Raw genomic sequence first — 22,204 nt, forward strand, 5'->3', positions numbered from 1 at the left:
TGTACATGATTATGAATTATTTGTTGCATTCATTTCTTTGTTTTTTTTTTTAATTTAAACAAGAAAGAAGAAGTCTTTACTCTCAATCATTGGGTTTGGAAGTGCTGGTATGTGGAGATACATGGAAATGCACAGCATGAAGTTAGACAATTGATTGCATTGCTTTCTAGTCTTGGAAATCAAGCAAGAGGTGGGAACACCACAAAGTCTTCCTTGTTTTCATGTCCACTTCACTCAAGGAAAACCTACTAATTTATTTAATATAGATCATGTCTTGTTGTCGCCTGTTACTTACTGATGTACATTCTCCAGGAGAACCTGCATTTCTCTGTATTGTTGTTTATAACTTTGAAGTGTTTGTTAATTGTTATCATAAATACAAAGAGAGAGAGAGAGAGAGATTGATTGATATTAAGAACTGGAAATGAGGGGGGTAACATTAGAAAAACATGTAGTCTTAGGATTCCATTTTTAATTTTAAAATGCTTAGCGCTAACAAACGCGTAGTTTATGAGGGGTTCCCTCAGCACGCATCCACCGACTGACAAGCCAACTGCCTCACCACCCTGGGGCAGGACATAACATGTTAGCTGGATTATGACCCTTGAATCTTGATTTTTGGAGGGGTTAAGTTTTTGTTTTATTAATGGTCTAAATTTGGATAAATTTCATCTTCAGTAAATTACTTTTACATATTAAAGGCCCTTTTTTTTAAAATTTATTCGTTTATTTTTCTCCTACAATACTTTCTTCTTGTTGTTATTATTATTATTATTATTATTATTATTATTATTGTCTCCTTGTAGTCCATGTAAAGATGCGTAGGTGACGAGTTCTGGGTATGGACAAAGAGGGAAGAGTTGGACCATGATATCACCAGCTTGTGTATCATACACAATTGAAGATGTTTGATAGCTTTATCCCTAAAATCCGCATTAATTGCTGGAGTGTATTGGGCACAAAATACTTCTTCACCTTGCATTAATATATATGGGATGGGAATCTATGAATGTTTTTCGTGTATCTTGGCAAAAAAATAAATAATAAATAATAAATAAATAAATAAAATAAAATAAAATTGTTTTTCATGTGAACTTTTCTAGCAGTTTTGCTACTTCAACGTGGCAAACTTTTTTGGTACTCATGCCTTGTCCTTGTTCTACGGTATGGTCTGTATCAACATTTGTTTATGGTATAATATTTGAAGTAAACCGTGAGTAATTATTGAAAATCCATCAACATCAAGAAGACTTGTTCTTTGTGTTTTTGTGGGTAATTGATCACGTTTCTGTCACCATTCACACTGATTAAAAATAGAGACGTGTTTCTGATAATTGATTTGGTTTTACAGTTAGATCACATGTAGGAGAAGCTAAAACCAGGGGGGCAAAAACAAGCCACTTGAGAGGTTCTCCGTCCAGCGAACAACTTGAAGATCAAAGATCAGATCCCATCACATCTTACTAAGACCCTCAACAATGGTTGGACACCAGTATTAAAAGTTACACGTTTGTCAAACCAACAGTAAAAATCCATACCCCTCAAGCAAAGCAAAGCAAAGCAAAGCAAAGCAAAACCAAGTGATAGCTCCTTGACTTTGAAGTGTACAAGCATCAAATCTGGTGAGACTTCTTCCGCTTCTTGCTTTCCCGTGGTTCTGCCGTATCGGCGATGAATGATTCAGCATTGATGTTATCATGAGCTTCATGCTTCTTAAATTCCTTTGCTTTTTTCTGTTAACCGATACACAGATGAAATAAAAAGTAAATTATCTTTGCTCATGTATACTAATTTCACATTAGTCTGGATCTATGAAATCAATTTTCATGAATGTAATAAGCTTGACAGAAATATCGGTTCTGCTATTATCTTGTATTTTGATACTGATATGATGCACTTTCAAATAATTGACCTGCTATATATGAAACAGTGCATTCAAAAAATTTTGAACATCATCATCTCTACAATGACATTCGCTGAGATTGGACAGCTATATAAAGCATAGCAAATAAGATGATCAAGATCCATGATATCCATGGTTAAAAGGGCAAATGCTTCCTAAATTTCGTACCTTTAAGGACATAGCCATTTCAGCCATTTCACTCTTGTTGTCATCTGATTTAGTAACATCAGATACACGACCCACGTGTTCCTGCTATGCCAAATTTAAAAGCATAAGACATAAATCACAAAAAAAAAAATAAAAAAAATAAAAATAATAATAATGAGGGCAATTTTCAGAGGATTTATGAGTATATCCAAGGCTTCAAACCAGCAACCTTAGGTGGGACAAAGGCAGCCTCTCTTTTTCTCTTCTTTTCAGCAGTCTTTTCTGATTGCTTCTCCTGCTTTTCTTGCCATTTCTTTGCTGATTTCTTTTTGTCACTTAGGAAATACTCTCCACTCTCTAATTCGAGGTCAATCTGCAATATTTCAAGGTTGACAAGAGCATTTAATGAAGCCCACATCAGGTGAATCATCGGAAAAAAAATGATGCAAAACCACATAGCTGATAGAGAATGTAAATGAATAGACCAACAATATGAAACAAATAACAAGAATTAGATGCAATGAAAGAAAATAAAATCTTAAATGAATCATGGCTCACCTTGCTGGGTTGCTGAGGTGGCGGGAAAGGTGTGTAAGGTTTCTTCTCCTTAGTCTTTACCTTCTTATGCTTAACGCTCTTCCTAGAAGATTAAATCAGACAATGATGAATATGAACACAAGCTGTAGGGCAAAGCAAGGAAAGTCACTGTAATGTTGGCTAATGTTGGATTGTAGATATCGTACTTTTTGAATTTAGGAAGGAATCTATCCCAGCTCGCATTAGCTAGTGCTGGATTTTTAGAAAGCTCACGCTTCATCAAGAGAATCTGTGTGATTAACAAGCATGACACTAACACATTCAGCCACTGCAAGATCTTTCTAAAACCAGAAATTCACAAGTTAAATTTCTACCTTGATGTTGTGCACTGGATGCATTACATTCAAAATGCAATCTTCCACAATCCTCCTAACTTGTTTTAGGCCCTTGAATGAACCCATAGAAGCAACAGTATTTCCCTGCCCATCATAAATGAAATTGTCACACTTGGTTCGGCAAATAAAATGGGGGAAAATCAGAAAAGAGCTCTGAATGAAGTACAGAGCTACAAAGGAATTTACCTGAACTAGAACATAACATCCGGTCAAAATTTCAATAGCCTGCAGCATAAATAGAAGATTGTGAGCAAAGAAAAGTAAATTTAAGGGCTCATGAGGACCATGTACATGAACTAGGTGATGCATTATAAGTTAAAAATTCTGAATGGACCATTAGATTCACCTTAAGAGTTGATAAGTTGGGCCCTAACAGATGTTGCCTCCGTTTCACAAAACGGTCCTGCATATATTAACAGTTTTCAGCAGAAAATAAGGGCTCGTATTTTATTTATGATGCTATTTATATCATAAGGCACCTTCACTGCCCCGGGACAGAAATTTGTTATACATCAAAAATATCAACCAATAAAAACTACTTCACATTTCAATATAACTTATAGCTGAAGCCAGCAGGCATTTATATAAAAAAAAACTTGCATGACTATATATACAATGGAAGCAAACAAATTGGTATTTTGACCAAAGGCCAAGACCAATAATCAGACCTGAATTTATTCAAAAATTCCACTGCAATGCACATCAAAGACATTAAAAAACAAAAAAACAAAACGAAAAACAAAAACAAAAGAGCAACAAATTTGAATATAAATATAGGAATTTTAATGTATACACATACAAAGTGCATAACTTGGCATATACCAAAATAAAATTCGAGTTTGCTTATGTACACAGGTAGTTAAAAATAGACCTTTTTTTTTTAACATTCACATCTCTTTTTAAATTAAGTTGCATCTAGTAATGAGATCAGAGTAAAAAGGTGAGGATAAAATGGTATTTTAAAACTAAAATCCAATTTATTTTTTACCAAAGCATAGATATTTGTGTTTGTGGGGGCATGTACAGAAATATGATTTTCTTACTGGAATATAAACACAAATTCTTGGCTTTTGTGGAAGTATTAATATGCAATCTGCACTTTTTGAGGGTACATACACAATTTTATTGGACAAAATTCAAAATAAATCAATACTGAGTTTATAAGGTTTGATCATCCAGCAGCTGAAAATTCTAGGGCATGGTTGATGACCACAAAGCTATTTATGAATAACATACTATGGAACCATCTAAAACAAGACTTGTATATAATGCCTCAAAATTATGATTTCATTAGACAACTATATATCATCAGATCTCAAATTGTAACCCTGTTCTGAAAAAGCAATCAGTTACTGTGCAATATAAAAAAAAATAAGGACAAAGCAATTGAATTCATTTCAACTTAAGCACTTGGAGTGATATAAATACTAAATAGGTTAACAATCAGTGATCGAACATCAGCATGAGCCAATGAGGCTTTATAAAACTAAAATCTACTAAGACACAAAGGATAATGAGTCCTTAAAGTAAGTTCCTTTCAAACATTCCAATTGCAAATAAGTATCATAACCATAACAAAAGATTTGCAATCAATGATGGCAATGATATTGAAAATCAATCAACATATAAAAAAATGTATTAAAATCACATCAATTGCATATGGAAATCAAACAAGGAAACGTCAAGCATGGAATTGAATAAATTCTCTTGAATGAGGTACCTTGTTGCGTATGAGGCTGCCTATCTTTATAATATCGCATTGCATATCATCATTCAATATCTTGATCGCCTACACTCACAACGAAGCAAATAAAAGATAAACATTAAGGAGGAAATAACAAAGTACAAATTTTAGATAAGGTACCGATCCAATTAGGGCGTAACAATAAAAACCAGGGTATTGTGGCCATAACAAACAACTGTTGATTGAGTGTTAATTCTTAAATATTCAATTGGCCATAAATAGAAGCAGAAATTTAAAATGGAAATACAGTGTCGGACCGAAGATGCAAACCTGAGGTGCAGGAACACTTCGTGATAATAATTTGATCAGATCCCTCGCCTTGACAATGATGTATGGGTCCCTGGTCTTCCTAGTAGTGGAAACAGTCATCGATCCCTCAACCTAAGTCAGGAAGTTAAAAAAAAAAACCAAAAAAGAGTATAATGAATCAAGCTAAACAATGTTACACTAGATAACTTAGCAAAGTCAAATATATATATATATATATATATATACATATCGTCATACACTAATTCCAGAGGAAATAGAGGTTGTTCTTGGTTATATAAGTTTCAGATGAAGTAATCACTACATTCATGGTCATGGTCGCTATAATTTATAGATGGATGCACTACTTAATTCTAGAGAAAATAATGAGTGAGAATTCCTAATCAGAAGAGAGATCCAATCAAAAGATTAAATCAAACCATACAACAAAACTTCTAAATTTTATGGTATAGTGGCGGGCGCATTACCAGATTGAGCTCGCAAGAAATCCCACACTCTTTCAATGCTGTCTTCACTTTGGGCCATACTTGTTGTAAATACTTCTCTGCAAGAGAACAAATCATCAAACCCTAATTTCAAAACGAAAGAGCGAGTTCAGCATAGAAAACCCTTAAACGAGCTTGAAGGAGAAGGCCATGCCTTGGTACTGGGGGAATAGGGTGGAGAAGGAGCTGACTTCAAGCATCCCTCCATCGTTCCACGAGGGATCGAACTTCTCCACCTTCCAATGATCGATGTTGGGGTCGTCATCCCAGGGCTTGGGCTTGTCATGCTTTCCCTTGTGCTTCTTCGCCTTCTTCTCCACTTCTCCTCCGACTTCGGCATCCATGGATGCTCAAGGGTTAGTTAGGGCTCCGGCGAGTGGGCGGAGGACGGTGGTGTTCGGCGGCGGAGTTGCAAATTAGGGAAGCGAGGGAACGAAGATGGATAACGGATTCGGATTTGGAGTGGTATATAGCAAGAATCCGGATCCGATTCTGACTCTTATTTTCGAATACACCCCTGAAATCTAGTTTATTTACGAAATACTCTGTGAATTCTTTTAAATAGTTTTATATACGGAGTAGTTCATGTGAACCATGTGATCAATATGACTTTGAAATTTGATTGAATTGTGAAATTTCTATCTTTTCCTGCATGTTAACAAATTAATTTATGATTTATTTGTGATTTATTTATAAATATTTAGTGTTCACAACTTTACCAAAAAGATGAAAAATTGAGTTTATGGTAACCTTCGATTTTGAAAAAATGTTCTTGTTTTAATAATATTGTGGTATAAAATTAGTTATGTGTATGCTTTAGAAATTTAATAAAACTTTGTTTTGAAAAAAAACCTTTGCAGCCAGTGGTTATATTTTTTATTAATGTATCTCCTGTTAGAGCAAATACAGGGGTTTTTTTAACAAATAATTGTTCTTTTTTTTTTACATATGGCATACTATTAGTATTTACAAGCATGTCTATCTTAGATTACATATAATCATATTTAGTAAAACAATGTTTTCAAAATCTTAAAATTAAGAATATATTTTTCTCAATCTAATCCAGTCCTTAATTGAGTGAGAAAAGTTGTACGTCAACGCTTGCATCTGGTGGCCTCTCTTGAAATTGGACACTTGGAGCATGCTCAAGCTTTGATATATTGTCCAAAACTCTTGTTTTGATTTTCTCCAAACTATTAGTACTGTTTTTGTTCTCCAGCGCCTTTATCGGTGGATCATGAAGAGTATAATGCGGTCCAAAATATGCATAGAACTCGTTGCTAGGAAGATCATTCTGTAGCTCAACTCCAACAGCAACTGCAGTCTGTATTTATCATGAACATATATAGTAAAACAAAATTCAATATTATATATATGACCAAAAAAGTATATATATACATATAATAATACTGTATATTTATTTAGATCATGTTCCTTAATTAATTAATTAAGCCTGTTACTGAAATAACTAAATTAAATTAATTATAAAAGATAAAATAAGATAATATAATATATTAAGTAAGTACGTACCTCATAGGCCCAACATCTTGGAACGTTTCTGAGACAATAGCCACCACCACCAAGTAGCAAAAGAGGGAGATTGAAGGACCTGATGAAGTTGACACACTCAGCGTGACCTTTGATGGTGAGGTTAAAGGAACCAAGTGGGTCTCTAGCCAAGGAATCAGCACCACACTGAAGGACCAGGGCCTCAGGCCGGTAAACCTCCATGACTTTGGAGATGATGGGTTTGAAGAGAGAATGGTATGTATGGTCAGTGATGCCCTCGTCCAGAGGAACGTTCACAGCGTGGTACTTTCCTTGGTCGGACCCGATGTGATTGATTAAACCGGTGTCATAAGGGAATATGCATCTTTGGTGGAAGGATACAGTCATCACCCTGTCCGTCTGGTAAAACGCTTCTTCTACACCGTCTCCGTGATGCACGTCTATATCCACGTACAACACCCTCTGCATGCATGCATGCATGTTTAATTCATTAATTTTAATTTTTCATGCAAATTAATTTCATGTAATCAATTTATAATTAAAAGATATATATATATATATATATATTAATTAATTAATAAACAGAACAGACCTGTCGATGCTTGAGGAGCTCGGTGATAGCAAGAACAGCGTCATTGACGTAGCAAAAGCCGGAGGCGGCTGAGCACTTGGCATGGTGGAGACCGCCGGACCAGTTGATGGCGATATCGGAGCTGCCTTCATTGAGTCTTGCAGCAGCAGAGAGGGATCCGCCGGTGTAGCTGGTGCAGTAGTCGTAGAGGCCATCAAAAACAGGACAATCATTGCTATTAACGTAGTAAATCTTGCAGAGGCCGGCCAACTCTTTGGCATTGTCCGGCGTGATGCGTTTCAAGAAACTGATGTATTCGTCGGAGTGGAACTGGAGAAGGTCGTGGGAGGTGGCCTTAATGGGTTTGAAGACTTGCATATTGTCTAAGACGCGGTATTTAAGGAGTAGATCGTGAGTCATGGCAATCCGAAGAGGTTTCATAGAATGACCGGAGCCGTAGTGGTAGTTGCCGATCAAAGGGTCGTAGTAGTAGGACACTTTTCTCTTCTTTCCATCAGCGCCAGAAGGCAGTGAGTTCCCGCCGGTCTCCATAATATTATATATATATATATATATCACGTATTATACCCACTCTTTCTTCTTCTTCTTTTTCTTCTTTCCCTTTCTCTTGAATCTCTTCTTCTGGTCGTGTGTGTGTGTCTATATATATATATATAGATGTATATGAGAGAGTCCTAATCCGATTAAAAAAAGGAAAGTCACAACTGTTATTTTTTATTTTTTTATCTTCTTACTATATATATATATATATATATAAATATATCAGAGTCCTAATCCTATTAAAAAAAGCAAGTCACGTGTGGACTATCCACCTTTTCTGAAGTTTTGTTTATTTCAATTTTATATATATAAAAACAGAATCCGATTAGGATATAGTAACAGAGAGTTAATTATCCTAATCCTAATCGGATTAGGATATATATATATATATGTTTATGTATATTTATATATATGTAGGGAGGGAGACAGAAGCTCGTGAGTTTATTTAATTATTTTTGATCAAAATTGAATTCTGCTTTATTTATGAAAGAATAATCAAAGAAAAAAGAAATATTAAGCAAGTTCATTAAAAAATAGTTTTTGGGTGGTTTTGAAAAATTGTGTTTTCTTTTTCTATTTTGAACATATGATAATAGGTGATAAGTGTCCACCAGTTACATGTCTATATATTAGTTAATAATGCAAATTTATCTTGTATATAAACCAAAAAAAGAAATTACATAAATTGGTGTAGGGATTTGATAACAAAATTTAATAATAAATAAAGTTTTTCCCAATCAATTACAACCAAAATTTGGCCACATACCGTAAATGCGAGTATTAAATTCCTAAAATCTTTTTTAGGAGATGAGTGTGACCTTGATATTGGTCCGATCACTGTCACTGACCAGCATAGTCTAATCATATCTGTTGTTTCTTCTTGTCATATCCATCTCCACTAGATTCTTATTTTGTTCTTATTACTCCCTGTTTTGTCTTATACCTGTTATATATATTATATATATATTAACTCCTTATAATCTTTTTTAGTTCTAATACATCCCCCTCCATTGATGATAAAACACATACACTAATAAAGATCAGATCAGGACAACTGTTTATCAGACACTAAAATAATTTGGTAGGGACTTGTTTTTGTTATTAAAAAATAAGTGTCCTTCATGATGGATCACAGCTACTTCCCACTAAACAATATGTTTTTCCTACAGTTAGTGATGTTTCATTATAAGACAACAACTTATGAAATGTCCCTTCAATCCCTGCTGCTTTATTATTTTCACATGAAAAAATTTCACTTCCCGCTATTTTTTTAAAACAAAGTTTTGTAAAAATAATCCAAATTTATTTTAATAAATGATTTAACATTTATCAATGACCAAATTATAAAATTATTCTAATAAATAAACAAGTAGAGTGATACACTGAATGTGGTATGAAACCTGGTTTTTTTTTTTTTTGTTTTTTGGTCTTATTTGGAAGGAGAGGTAAATAAATAAAGAAAGAAACAAATCATACAATCCTCACCGTCCATCAACCAGGTCACAATCGCGAGGATCTCAAAGCTCATCGGCATCGGATGTGCGGTAGTGATAAACTCGGAGGCGAGCTTTGGGAGCGATGGCGGCGAGAAGGAGTCTCGCAGTGCCCTCTTGCGAAACTAGGGCATCCTCCTTCTCCACCAGTGCGGCCTCCTCGATCTCCTCCCAATCGCCGCCGCCAGCCATCACGAACGCCACCATCGCCGCTGCCGTCGGTCCCATCCCCGGATTATACGCTGCCGACTCTGCGTACGCCCCGCCGGCTACCCTCCCTTCTCTGTCCACCACGGCGAAACCCGCTGGGCATCCGGTGTACGGAGCGTGCGCCTCTCTCGCCCCCTTCTCCGCCGCGAGTCTCACATTCCTCGCAGCCCCACCGATTTCATCGCACATCTCGATCATCTCGAAATGGTTATCGTGAGGTTCGAGGAGGAGTGGGACGTCATCACGGAGTAGATCAGGGGGGCCGAAGGGTTCGGGGAGGAAGGAGGACAGCGGGCGGAACTCGGATCCGGATTCCGATCCAGTGATAAGGATCTCAATCTCAGAAGCGTTGCGGATCTCTTGCATGAACTGGCGACAATGGCCGCAGGGCGCTGCGGAGACGGCGATGCAGCGGATGCGTCTCTCCTTGTGTGAGATGGCGTTGGTGATCAGGAACTGCTCGGCATGGACCGAGTGGTGAAGCGGCAGCCCCGGGAACTCGAGATTCACGCCGAGATAGATCCGGCCACTCTCTCCCAACCCGACGGCGCCGACGTGGAATCTCGAGATGGGTGTCCTGGCCATCTTCTTCGCCGCTGGTACCAGCGTTGGCAAGAGCTCCATCACCGACGAGAGCCCGAGCTCCTTCATCATCTCATCCACCTCCGATGGCTCGATCACGAAGCGCCACGGAGCTTCATTCTCAGCCGTCGATCTGGTGATGATCATCGTCTCCATTATTATTGTCTTTCTTCTTTCTCTCTTATTTTTGATAAGAATTGGGAGGGAGGGAGAGAGGGAGAGGGAGGGAGGGGTTATTTAAAGGTTTTGATTAAATTTATTGTTTAATTAATTGATTATATTTTAAATATATATATATATATATATATGGGAACAGGGGGTTAGTTACAAGGCTAATCACACAAAGGATAAAAACACTGGGCAAACTTCCCACATGCGTGATGGATTGGTGTATTATTAAAAATTCAAATTAACTAAACATAAAAAATTATTTGAATTAACTCAAATTGATCATTAAATAACTAGTTAATTACGAACTCAATGCATTGGTCTTTTCTTAACAATTTCTTTAAGCTGGGGTAGGTGCTGTAGTGAAGGTTGGAAATTTCATGGCAATTTTATTAAATTTCCACCAAATTACAGGCAGGATTATGCTAAATGTTTATTGTTTATAACTTCTGAGTTCTGACGATGGCTAAACCATACATGTGATTTTAAGAGTCAACACAGAACGTGAGAAATATGTCGTTGTTTCAATCTATTATTATATAAAGACATGATAGTGAAAAGAAGAAAGAAAGAAAGGAGTCCATGCAAGCAACGCACTTTCGTGTGGCTGCTTTGTCAGAACTTTATCTTTTAGGTAAAGTAAAGCATCTTTTTGGCACACTAATTTCACTGTAAATCCAGATCGCTCCAAAGTCTAATGTGCTTTTTATTTGTTTGATTTATTCATGTAGTAAGAGGGAATTTCAATTTGTGTAAACAAGTTTGCAAGTAGAAGATAATTCCCAAAATACTGGCATCTAAAGAACAAAAATCAATCACAGTAAACTAAAAATCCAGCTGCCCTACAAGTTTATGCAGTGATACTGGTACCATTTCCAGGTCCAACAACTTTAACCGCCCTAGCCTTCCCATGCTTCAGAACCTCCAATTCCATCTTGTCCTCGGTAGTCAACTTTTTCTGAATCTGAGGGAAGACCAACTGCTGCTTCTCACCCATTGCCAGTGCCCTCAACCTCTGGGCAGAATATCGCTGGGTGATTAACTTTGTGACCATTTCAGTGGAAGCATTATTTTGTCCCTGATATTTGCTTGATTTCGGAACTTCACACTGGGAGGAGTATGCATCACTGTGTCCCTTCCCAGACCAATATGATGATATTGGAAAGTCAATGTAGCCAGTCATCTTCTAGAACAAAAGGACCAACATCAAGATAAAAAAAAAAAGGAATGTAAAACTAGTTACAACTATGAAAGAAAATGGCCGCTAACACACCAGCGGAGAGGAGTCAAACTGGTAGCTTGAATGCTTCAGAGAATAATCCATTCCAAGCTTGGGATGCTGATATATGTACATTTGATTTCCGTGTGCTACACACTGAGGCCTTCCAGAGCATGGTGCATGAGCATGTGGAATGTAGTAATTTGTGGTATAGAGGGGATCCTGATATGGAAAGCTTTTGGCAGATTGGAACTTCCTAAAGGTGTTGATCCGACGGGCAGTTCCAATATACAGAGCTTTGTTATTCAGCATTGACCCTGGACAAACAATTCATGCGTAAATAGAAGAGAAGCAATCTTCAGTGGACCGCACAGAATTACAGGTCTTAGTGATTGCCACTCACCATTCAGTGTTGTTATAGCCTTGTTTGCCTCATCAGGGGATGAAAACCGAACAAAGCCAAAACCCCTGCTCTGTCCATTAGGATCTCGCAACACTCTTGCAGACATTATTTTGCCACATCCAACAAAGTGTTCTAAAAGTTTCCTATCATCAACTGAGATATCAAGGTTCTTCACATATACTGTCTCACTCTGCAGAAGAATACATTGTGTTATTACTAACCAGCAGTGTACTTAACTGGAATATACCAAACAGGATAATTTAACTGGTTCTTTGGATAGAGTATAATTCAAGATAGTGAACAGCAGAACTTAACTGGCCCTTTAGGTAGAGAATAATTCAAAACATAATAAACAGCAGTATACTTGCCTCATTCCTTGGGTAGAGAATAATTAAAAGCATAGTAGTAAACATCAGTATACTTGCCTGCTTCTTTGGGTAGAGAATAAGTCAAGACATAGTAGTAAACAGCAGTATACTTGCCTGGCTCTTCTTCAGTGGTTGATCTAGCTTCTTTCCAAACTGTGACTTCAATATCTTCTCACGTTCTTCTTTCTTCTGAGCTGGTCCGACATATAAAATCTTTGACCCTGAACCTGAACAAGCACCAAGAAGAGAGCAAAAGATTAATTAGTTTAGTATTTAAATGATCATAAGCCAGACACTAACAAAAAGATGATGAAACATACCAAGTTTTGAGCCGTTCATTGCTTCCATTGCAATCTTCGCATGTTCTGGCAACTCAAAGCTAACAAACCCAAAGCCTTTAGACTTTCCATTACTGTCTTTCATGACAATAGCACTGTGGACCTTGCCAAATTCAGAGAACTTGTCTTGAAGAAGTTCATTAGTGATATCAGAACTCAGATTCTTGATGTAGAGGTTTGAACATTTAAATTCCATAGGCGATGCTTCCCTCTCACTCTTCTTGAGGAATTTGGACACATAACTTAAATAAAAAAAGAGAACAAGATGAGAAAGAGACACTTTGTATGAACAAGCAAGTGCATGGTAAAAAGAAAAAACTATATAACCCAATATAGATCAGTAAACATATACTAGAATCTATTTCTTTCAAAAGCACAAAGACAACATGCATACCAAAAACCTTAGTACACAATCAACACTAACCAACAAAGCAAGAAAGAAATTATGCATATATCATGAACTATAGCCATATAAAATGAAATTCAGAGAAGAATAGTGGTTTCTAAGGAGTCATAACTCAAGAAAAGATCTAAAGAATCAAAAAGACAAAGATTGGAACAAGTTAAGGCAAAAAAAACTCACAGTTTCTTGACCCCATCCTTGAGGTCCTTTCCGTTCAAACCTTTGATCGCTGACAAAGCGGCTTCCTCGGACTCCATCTGAACAAATCCGAACCCTTTGCTTATCCCCTTCTCATCCACAGAAACCTTGCATGAAACTACTGTCCCATAATCCGAAAACATTCTCTCTAACGCCGATCCATCAACCGATACATCAAGATTCTATTTTCCATTCACGGATAAAGATCCCAAAAAAAAAAAAAAAACCAAGAAAAGTGTTGAAAATTGATCATAAAAACCGAAAAGAAAAGCAGAATTGGATGGATAAATACCTTGACAAAGAGATTCCCAATTCCCGACTTCCTGGTGACTGAATCACGAGCACACCACATAATCCTCATCGGTTTTCCATTCAAAGGACTGTGATTCATCTCCCTTAGCGCCTTCTCAGCTACTTAGAGAATTACCCAAACATCACAACCAATCTATGGAAAAACAAAACCAAGAAACCAAATCTAAGAATCGGAGAGAGAGGGATACCTAAGTCCAAAGAGGGGAAATTGAGAAACGCGTAGCGGAGAGACGATCCGGAGTTGGAGTCACGGAAAACACGGGCTGATGAGGGGGGCCCGAAGCGATCGAACGCATTGATGAGATCTGCCTCCGTGACGGAGGGATCCAAGTCCCCAACGTACAGCACAGCCGTTCTCTGCTCACCCTCCACCGGAGATCCGCCCTCTCCGGTCGTCTTCTCCTCCATTTCCGGCGAGATTGCTTGCAAGATCGAGAAGCAGAGCAAGAGAGGGAGAGAAAGAGAGCGATTTGGAAATGGTTTTAGGGCGGGAAGTGGAAATGAGGGATTTATATAGAGATTTCGAAGAGCGGTTGGATTATAACGGCCTTTGTTTCGAGAAGGAGTGAACGGTTGTGATTCGGTGGTGTGGGTCATCAGTGAATCGGTGCTTTGGGATTCGCGCCGCTTCTGCTCTCTTTGATTCTTGGTGCTTTGGGATTCGTGCCCCTTGCTGATCCGACGGCTCAAAACATATGATGGTTTTTTAAGCTTGTAAAAAAATAAAAAAAATAAAAAAACAAGACTTTGTGCTTATAAAACCCTGAAAAGGTGAAATTAAATTATATTTCTTGACTCTCTTGAATGCATTTCTTAGTTTGGTTTGTACTTGTTTTTCTTTTCAATAAATTAATGGTTTATTTATTTTATTTTTTAAAAAATAGTAATTACATGTAATAATATAAATATAAATTTGCTTTATATTCAGATAAAAAAAAATTACTTATTTATTCATGAGTTATTTGTTTGTGAACTTTTATTAACATTCATGAACTCAAATTGTTAAGTGGAAATTAAAGGTGAAATATTTCAGAAAACCAATTGAAAAACTTTTGATGTGTTATAGAATAACATCATCCAGAGAGCAAAAACCTTGTCATTTAATATGAGACTTGGAAATCATGTTCTTTATTTTTTTTAAAATCATGTTCTTTGATTAATTGGGCGATCTCCAATGTTTTCCTGAAGGATCCCTTCTCTGTTTTTTTTCAGGAAATTAACTCGTTTACAAATGAAAAAAAAAAAACTAGTTTGAACTCATTTTACAAGACTTCATATAGGGAACATGTTAAAATGCAAATTAAAACAACTAGCTAGTCCTTAAAAATAACATGGTAATGACTTTGAAATCTAAATACAAAACACATGCAGGAGTGCTACAAATTAAATGATCAGTTTAGAGCTTCTCATGAGTTTTTTTCCTTCTGCAAAGAGGCAGAAGAAAGGTGAAGTACATGTGAGAGTACTAACTTAATGATCTAATCATTTCATAAGCCCTTAAAGCAACAAGCAATGCCATTAATAAAAAAAAAAAAACTTTTACCAAGAACTTAGAAACCTTCTTTCAATAAACCAGTGGTTTATCCACTCTTTTTTTTTAAAAAAAAAAAAAAAACTTAAAAACCCTTCTTGATCTTGAACACGAAAGAAAGAGAGATCAATCAATTATCCAATGATGATCAGTAAAATATCTCCAACATGAAAAACCCTGTTCCTTTATTTTACTATTAACCAAATTAACCCTACTTTTTTCTGCAGTAACTCCAACAAACACGGAGAGAATATACATTTACAAGCAAACATATAAACACAAACATCATACATACACATACACATACACATACATATATATATATATATACAATGAAAGCATGCAAGATCACATCAACATCAACACCAACACCATGCACGTACGTTAAAAGAAAAAAAGGAAAGAGAGATGGAGGGGTGAGTGACAGAAAGAGAAGTGAGCACAGATAGCTTCATTCATGAACTCCATCCCATGCTTGAAAGCACCATATGTGCTCACTCTCTTCTGTCACCTTCCATTCAAACCCTTCTCCCTCTCCTAACACACACACACACACACACACATGCATGCACACACACTAGTATTATCTCATGCGAGCTAGTCATACTTAAGTTATGTACAAACACTTATATATATATAGATAGTGCATGATTTCTATATATATAGAATATATATATTAGAGAGAAGAGAGCTTAATTTGACACAAAGAAGAAGAATGGAGATGTTTATATAGGGAGAAGATGAAGGTGATGGAATAAATGTTGGTTTGCTTCCCATAGGTCACTCTATAATAATAAAAATTTTATTCATTTCCTTTAATATATTCCCATTCTCCAACATACACATACACCAAGATACTACTTACCAATGTGTCTCGTAATTCTAAATCTCTAGCAACTGCCCACCTCTCCTTCAACCAATCACTGGCTTTATCTCTCCCTCTATCTTTAATTCTTTATCTTGTGAAAAATATTTCAGCAAGATCTACAATGGAATATATGTATATATATGATCTTGAAAACGGCCTCCATGTAGAAAAAACTAATGCATGAATATGTGCACCATGTAGGGTCACAAACCATAAAATGTTATTGTATGCTGAATTATTTAGAGTGGGAAAGGTGAAGGATATATATATATATATATATATCTCCTTTTAATATCCTCTAAAGAAAAGTTCTTCAACGCTAAAAAGTAGAACATTATGTGTGTGTGTGTGTGTGTGTGTGTGTGTGTGTGTGTGTCAATCTCTCTCTTTCTCTGAAAATAGTAATCAGATAATTAAATTAGAGAAGATATAATCTCATGCATTATGATGACGTCTATTGATTCTCAAAAACTTGTCAATGAAGTTAGTGATTTGATGGTTTAATTTCTACTTTATTCTCTAACAAGTTTACTAGCTGACGATCATGATCAAGTAATTAATAAAAAGTAAGTGAAATATTGTTCCCTTGTAAAGTTTCACATTAAAATACAAAATCTCATGATCAATTCAAATAAATTTTATGCGCTGATTCACTTTGTTTTGTATAGAAACGGAAATTAAAGTAAAAAAATTAAAAAAAAACAAAAATAAGAAAAATAAAAACATGTTAAGGTTGCTAAAACCTTGGAATAAATTCCAACGATTTTAAATTTTCAAGGCTTGGCTTCATTTCTTGTTTTCTTTCATGATTTTTATAATAAAGGATGAATACTCATTAGAATAGATCAGAGTTCAATAAAAGTTGGCTTCCTCTGTGCAAAAATAAGCTCTGTTAAAATTGTCAATCTACTCTAAATATTTCACAACCTTAATCAACTCAATCATAAGATTTTCTCTAATTGATGCACAGAATAATCTCAAGTAGATAAATCATTGTCCTCATCTTAAAAATGAAATTTAAATATGATTGAATTGCATACAATCTAAAAAACATATTTTATGATATAGTGAAAGGAATATTAGCTTCTCAATTTCTTTTTACGGAAAATCATTAAAAACCTGTCATTCATTTCTCAATATTATGAAAATTTAGCATATGTATTAATTTATTATCGTTGCATCAATGGAATATATCCACAAATTAGATGCTAAATCATTAAAGAAATACAAAGTTAGGCCAACCCTAGCTCAATATTAAAGTTCCACTCCATGAAAATTTTTCAACCAGAACACAAACGAACTACAAATGTCTATCAATGTCGATATTAAACTAATTTTCTAATGAATTATATATAATTATAAATCTATTACCATGTGATATATATAGTGCTTGGTCTTCTTGTCAACATAAATATTGTGGATTTTTTTTCCTAATTCACTCCTACTTTTTAAAAATGATCATTTAAATATATTTCCCATCACAAAAATTTTATATTTCAAATAAAAAGATCAAATAAAAATACAAAATTGCATTCTCATCAAAGTTGTCCGTAAGTAATTAAGGTGGCAGGTGAATTTTTTATGCATATCTTCTTCCCCTGTTTTCATGCACGGGCAAAACTATAGACATGCATGATTTGGCTCCATGAACTTTTGTGGTGAATATATGTCTTTTGAATATTTTAAGGAAAAGTTTTCCTTTTTGGTGGGGAATATAACTTGGACAGCATGAGAAATTTTTTCCCTTCATGGAGTGGCCAATATTGGAGAGAGTGATTCTATTCTTGATCTCATTTTGATTAATCAAAACATGGAACGACAAATGGTTGGCAGGCAGTTGGGAAATTCTCTTCATGAAATTGACTTTTATTTCCCTACTTGTGTAGGTGTCCTCACACTAGATATTAGGGGTGTTTTTTTTTTATAATTATATATGTTTGACCAATCTATCATTAATTATATACATAATTTATGTATATATATATAAAATATGCATGTATGATGTATATGTTCCATTGGTGTTTGTCGGGTTTTTAATAAAGTGAAGTCAAGGCCATATATAGGACCAGTCTACGACGGACGTTTTTAGAAAAAAACTCAACGAATATTTTTATATCAGCCATTAGATTTGAATCTAACCCCTACATATCAATCAATAGTGTAGATACTAAATATAAAAATTGTTTATCAATAGTGTAATCACCAGTGTAATGAATTATAAAAATATTGAGTGAAATGCATAGTTCTCGCATTACAATCGTTCAATCACCATCTCAATAATAATTTTTCAATGACAACCTTTTAATTTGACCCCTTTTTCAATTTAGTACAACATCTTCTATTTTTTACTATTATTACATGCTCTCTCTTTATTTTTATCTCGGTTGCTTTCTTTTATTTTCTCTCATACTTTTTCAATATATATATATATATATAATTCATGGACATGCCATGATATAAATTACACTCACTAGCTTATTTCGTATATGAATATGTTGTGTGAATGAGTAAATTGATCATTTCCTTGTGTATATATATATATATATCACAATACGAAAATATTAGAACATAAGTGAAGGAGAGATCGCACAGGATCATAAAGGTGATTTCATAGTTCAACAAAAAAAAGAAAAGAACAAAAAAAGTTCTTAGAGGAGTACTGAAAGTTTGAGTATGTAAAATTTCTGAAGTGAAGAAAGAGTTTGAAATATCTCTGAGAAAATGATCACAAGTGAAGATCATCCATCATATTAGCACAAACAAGATGAACTCAAGTGTTATTTTTCTCATCCATGCTCATAGTTATAGTTACGCTTGTGCCAGAGAAAAAATTTAAGAAATTAATATTACACTTCATGATATATGGAGATATTTTCAATTTGATTTTTGAGAAAAGTGGTTAAACTACTAATTTATTGAACTAGAAAAAATGAGTACAAATCTGTTAAGCCCGATGACGTGGATTGACATTATATGACAAGTCAAATGGTGACATGGCATGAGAATGATGACATGGCTAGAAATGACTCATCAAAAGAAAATGTGACTAGGATGATGTGATGTGGCAAAAGATGAGTTCATGACATGTGATGAAGATCTAGGTGGAGATTTTATGAAGATCAAGGTTGAAGATTTTATGAAGATCAAGGTTGAAGATTTTATTTAGTAGATATTCCTCTCAATACAATTATGTGATGATAAACTATATTTGGTAAGTGCATCAAAACTATATGATCTTTTCAAGAAAGGTAAGTTTTTTTTTAGATATGATTATCTATCCTTGGTAAGATCCGGGATGATTATTCATATCTTTGATAGAGATCCTTTTTAGAAAGATCTATTTGAAGAGAGAGGAATATTCTATTATTGGCAAGAGTTCAAGATCATGAAGATTATATGAAGCTATTTGAAGACACAAGTTAAACTTGGCATGAAGAAGACACAAGGTTTAGTTTGGTGTGAAGCTATTTGAAGACACAAACTAAATAAGGTAAAGACATGCCAAGGAGACTATCAAGACCATATTTAGCATCACTAATTGAAGAAAGATCCAAGAGCTATCTATGGGTGGAACTATTCATGGAGACTAATCATGTGTGGAGATTGATTGAAGATTACATAAGATATAATTAGAGATTTGGAGATCCAAGCATGGATGATTGAAGATCATACTTGAAGATATTGAAGACTAAACTTGGATGAAGATGAGATTACACAGCTGTGTGAGACTGTTGATCAGCTACAAGATAAAAACAAAGAGCTTCAGGAGAGTCTGCATGAGGTGAAAGATGATAACAAGGGGCTTCAGCAGAGTTTGCTCGAGATGAGGGCGGAGAGAGATGAGTATCGTAATCAGATGTTGCGTCAGATGCAAGATATGATGATGGACTTCGAGGCTAGGATGCTTCAGCGCTCACAGTTCACTCATGACTCACAGCCAGCTAGTAATGACCATGATGTTGACCATGTAGATGAGCTTTAGTTTATTTGATATTTGTTACTAATTTTCTTTTGTTAAAGTTCGTTTTGGACATCTTTTCCTAAATGCATTAATGAAATCATTTTTTGTTAGCTTTATTGTTGCTAAAAAATTTGTCATAACAGGTATTCTTTATATCAGCTTTGAAAATCAATGTGATATTTTTTTTAATTATTTAGTTTTTTAGCAACAAATTACAAACCGATTAATTTGTTTCAAAATATATATATATATATATATAGGGAAAACATCATCTAGGGATGTCCCTAGATTTCAAATCTAGGGATGTTTTTAAATCTAAACCGTTGGATCATCATCCGATGGTTAATTGATTATATAAACACTGTACATTTTTTTTACTGTTCATGATCGCTGCACAACACTGTAGAACGCGGTTTCTACTGTTCATAATGATAAGAGCCGTCAGATTTTCATCCGATAGCTACTATGGACATCCCTAGATTTGAAATCTGGGGACGTCCCTAGATGATGGGTTCTCATATATATATATATATATATATAATTTTAGCATCGGATTTGTAACGAAAGAGTTTTTGTTTCTAATAAAAAAAACAAATTTAAAACAAAATATGTTCCGTTACAAGTCCGTTTCTATTGTTTGGAATGGCAATTATTCCGTTGCTAATCCGTTGGTACATTTTTAAACGGATTAGTAACAACATTCATTCAGTTGCAAAATGTAGCAACACTTTTGAAACGGAATAATTTGCGTTACTAATTTCAAAATTTTCAAACGGAAGTTTTGCCGTTACAAATCCGTTGCTAGAGTCTGCAACGGAATGTTATTTCGTTTGTAATAAATTAGCAACACCTATTTTGCAAACAGAAAATTTTCGTTTATAATCCGTTGTTAATTCAATTTAGCAACGGATTAGAAACAGAAAATGCTATTTGTAAAATGCAATTCTCTTGTAGTGAAGTTTAGTAACAATATTTCATGTGCCAAAAGAAGATCATTTGGGAAGACCAAACTTAGGCCAAGTTTAGAAAGAAGATCGAGAGATCTTCGGTGGCTATCTTTGGTGAGATGGTCGCGTGTGCCTTGGTGGGCGCGTCCCTCGGGAGAGGGAGACCTTCTGAAGTGACGTGAGGAAGGAAGCAGCTGCAGGTAGAGGAGCTCGGATCGAGTCAACTGCTACGAGACAGATTGAAGGAACCGGGAGGTTGAAGGTCGCAGATTCGGGTGCATCTGGCTAGAACTCTGTCATGTTCAGTAAGGTGGGCCATGTTGCAACTGGGTGTTGCAACATCTAACTTTGGAAGGTGTCCAAGTTAGGAAGCCGCGGAGAATTCTAAAAGAGGTAATTTTGTGGACGTCGGTGCGTCTATATAAGAGATCCTGCTTGAAGATATAGGACGAGCCAAACAGTGAGAGACTCTTCGGTGAGAGTTGAGAGTGTGGCAGTCAGGCAATCTTGAGAGGATATTCTTTGTATTGAGAGAGTGAGTGAGTGTTGTACTCCTTGTTCCTATACCTCTTTTAGTGGATTGTTTCTCTGGGCCTGGCCCCCCAGATGTAGGCAAGGTTGTGCCAAACTGGATTATCAATTTGCTTGTCTCTTTTATCTTGTTTTGATTGTGTGTGAGTGTTTGATCTTTGAGTGAGTTTTTGAGCGAACTTAACAAATCACACCCCCACCGGAACCATAAAACCAAATAGACAAAAAACAAAACAAAATGCAACACACAAACATAAACCTAGAAAGCAAGAAACAACAAAAAAAAAACATCGAAGGAAAAAAGAAACAAGGGGGGCATCATCATGAGTAATGCACATATGAGAACCAATACCAAAACAATGAAGATAATAGAAGAGAGACAAAAGAAGAAGATGCATTTAAGTTGACAAAGTCCACCAAGAGGCAACAGAGGTCAACTCAAGCTAACTAAAGGAATCACTCCTGTGGTGGATGCAAGGATATGGTGTTGGCGTGGTTAGACGCTCAAGAAATCTAGAGAGCACCTAAGGTTCTGAAAAGAATCACTAGGGAT

At 35.5% G+C, this 22,204-nt stretch overlaps 4 protein-coding genes across 6 annotated transcripts; all 4 read right to left on the reverse strand.

Moving 5' to 3' along the window:
• Nucleotides 1-1,257: 1,257 nt before the first annotated feature.
• Nucleotides 1,258-5,928, reverse strand: LOC120258800 (KRR1 small subunit processome component homolog). The gene is made up of 12 exons (XM_039266234.1): nucleotides 5,633-5,928; nucleotides 5,461-5,537; nucleotides 4,997-5,107; nucleotides 4,703-4,771; nucleotides 3,329-3,385; nucleotides 3,169-3,207; nucleotides 2,962-3,066; nucleotides 2,794-2,876; nucleotides 2,609-2,690; nucleotides 2,280-2,423; nucleotides 2,072-2,152; nucleotides 1,258-1,733 (listed from the first exon to the last, which is right to left on the reverse strand). Exons 1-12 carry the CDS (start codon nucleotides 5,820-5,822, stop codon nucleotides 1,614-1,616), a joined length of 1,158 nt encoding a protein of 385 aa, XP_039122168.1. The 5' UTR covers nucleotides 5,823-5,928; the 3' UTR covers nucleotides 1,258-1,613.
• Nucleotides 5,929-6,464: 536 nt separating this feature from the next.
• On the reverse strand, nucleotides 6,465-8,110 carry LOC120259253 (histone deacetylase 19-like). Its single transcript, XM_039266829.1, has 3 exons — nucleotides 7,580-8,110; nucleotides 7,009-7,449; nucleotides 6,465-6,802 (listed from the first exon to the last, which is right to left on the reverse strand). The coding sequence occupies exons 1-3, from the start codon at nucleotides 8,108-8,110 to the stop codon at nucleotides 6,548-6,550; spliced, it is 1,227 nt and encodes a 408-aa protein (XP_039122763.1). The 3' UTR covers nucleotides 6,465-6,547.
• Nucleotides 8,111-9,464: 1,354 nt separating this feature from the next.
• LOC120258158 (cytidine deaminase 1-like) lies at nucleotides 9,465-10,622 on the reverse strand. The gene has a single exon (XM_039265509.1). The coding sequence runs from the start codon at nucleotides 10,558-10,560 to the stop codon at nucleotides 9,637-9,639; it is 924 nt and encodes a 307-aa protein (XP_039121443.1). The 5' UTR covers nucleotides 10,561-10,622; the 3' UTR covers nucleotides 9,465-9,636.
• Nucleotides 10,623-11,245: 623 nt separating this feature from the next.
• Nucleotides 11,246-14,290, reverse strand: LOC120258330 (polyadenylate-binding protein 8-like). Of its 3 annotated transcripts, none has more exons than XM_039265705.1 (8): nucleotides 14,002-14,290; nucleotides 13,794-13,912; nucleotides 13,484-13,683; nucleotides 12,883-13,142; nucleotides 12,677-12,789; nucleotides 12,195-12,384; nucleotides 11,846-12,108; nucleotides 11,246-11,758 (listed from the first exon to the last, which is right to left on the reverse strand). In XM_039265705.1, the coding sequence occupies exons 1-8, from the start codon at nucleotides 14,219-14,221 to the stop codon at nucleotides 11,423-11,425; spliced, it is 1,701 nt and encodes a 566-aa protein (XP_039121639.1). In that variant the 5' UTR covers nucleotides 14,222-14,290; the 3' UTR covers nucleotides 11,246-11,422. The 3 variants fall into 3 exon arrangements, with proteins under 3 accessions (XP_039121639.1, XP_039121638.1, XP_039121637.1); XM_039265704.1 differs by having other exon boundaries at nucleotides 11,246-11,755; nucleotides 13,794-13,915; XM_039265703.1 differs by having other exon boundaries at nucleotides 13,794-13,915.
• Nucleotides 14,291-22,204: the final 7,914 nt, after the last annotated feature.

Source organism: Dioscorea cayenensis, chromosome 4 (assembly GCF_009730915.1).
Source record: "Dioscorea cayenensis subsp. rotundata cultivar TDr96_F1 chromosome 4, TDr96_F1_v2_PseudoChromosome.rev07_lg8_w22 25.fasta, whole genome shotgun sequence".
NCBI classification, from domain to species: Eukaryota; Viridiplantae; Streptophyta; class Magnoliopsida; order Dioscoreales; family Dioscoreaceae; genus Dioscorea; species Dioscorea cayenensis.

What these genes read in the sequence shown, in the direction of transcription:
- LOC120258800 (XM_039266234.1), bottom strand. Translation starts at nt 5,822, where the DNA reads ATGGATGCCGAAGTCGGAGGAGAAGTGGAGAAGAAGGCGAAGAAGCAC. An exon ending in TTCCTTCCTAAATTCAAAAA is followed by an intron (nt 2,691 to 2,793) that starts GTACGATATCTA and finishes TTAATCTTCTAG; the next exon opens with GAAGAGCGTTAAGCATAAGA. An exon ending in CTGCCTTTGTCCCACCTAAG is followed by an intron (nt 2,153 to 2,279) that starts GTTGCTGGTTTG and finishes TTGGCATAGCAG; the next exon opens with GAACACGTGGGTCGTGTATC.
- LOC120259253 (XM_039266829.1), bottom strand. Translation starts at nt 8,110, where the DNA reads ATGGAGACCGGCGGGAACTCACTGCCTTCTGGCGCTGATGGAAAGAAG. An exon ending in AGCTCCTCAAGCATCGACAG is followed by an intron (nt 7,450 to 7,579) that starts GTCTGTTCTGTT and finishes GCATGCATGCAG; the next exon opens with AGGGTGTTGTACGTGGATAT. An exon ending in CAAGATGTTGGGCCTATGAG is followed by an intron (nt 6,803 to 7,008) that starts GTACGTACTTAC and finishes TGATAAATACAG; the next exon opens with ACTGCAGTTGCTGTTGGAGT.
- LOC120258158 (XM_039265509.1), bottom strand. Translation starts at nt 10,560, where the DNA reads ATGGAGACGATGATCATCACCAGATCGACGGCTGAGAATGAAGCTCCG.
- LOC120258330 (XM_039265703.1), bottom strand. Translation starts at nt 14,221, where the DNA reads ATGGAGGAGAAGACGACCGGAGAGGGCGGATCTCCGGTGGAGGGTGAG. An exon ending in TTGGGAATCTCTTTGTCAAG is followed by an intron (nt 13,684 to 13,793) that starts GTATTTATCCAT and finishes AATGGAAAATAG; the next exon opens with AATCTTGATGTATCGGTTGA. An exon ending in GGCTATAACAACACTGAATG is followed by an intron (nt 12,109 to 12,194) that starts GTGAGTGGCAAT and finishes TTGTTTGTCCAG; the next exon opens with GGTCAATGCTGAATAACAAA.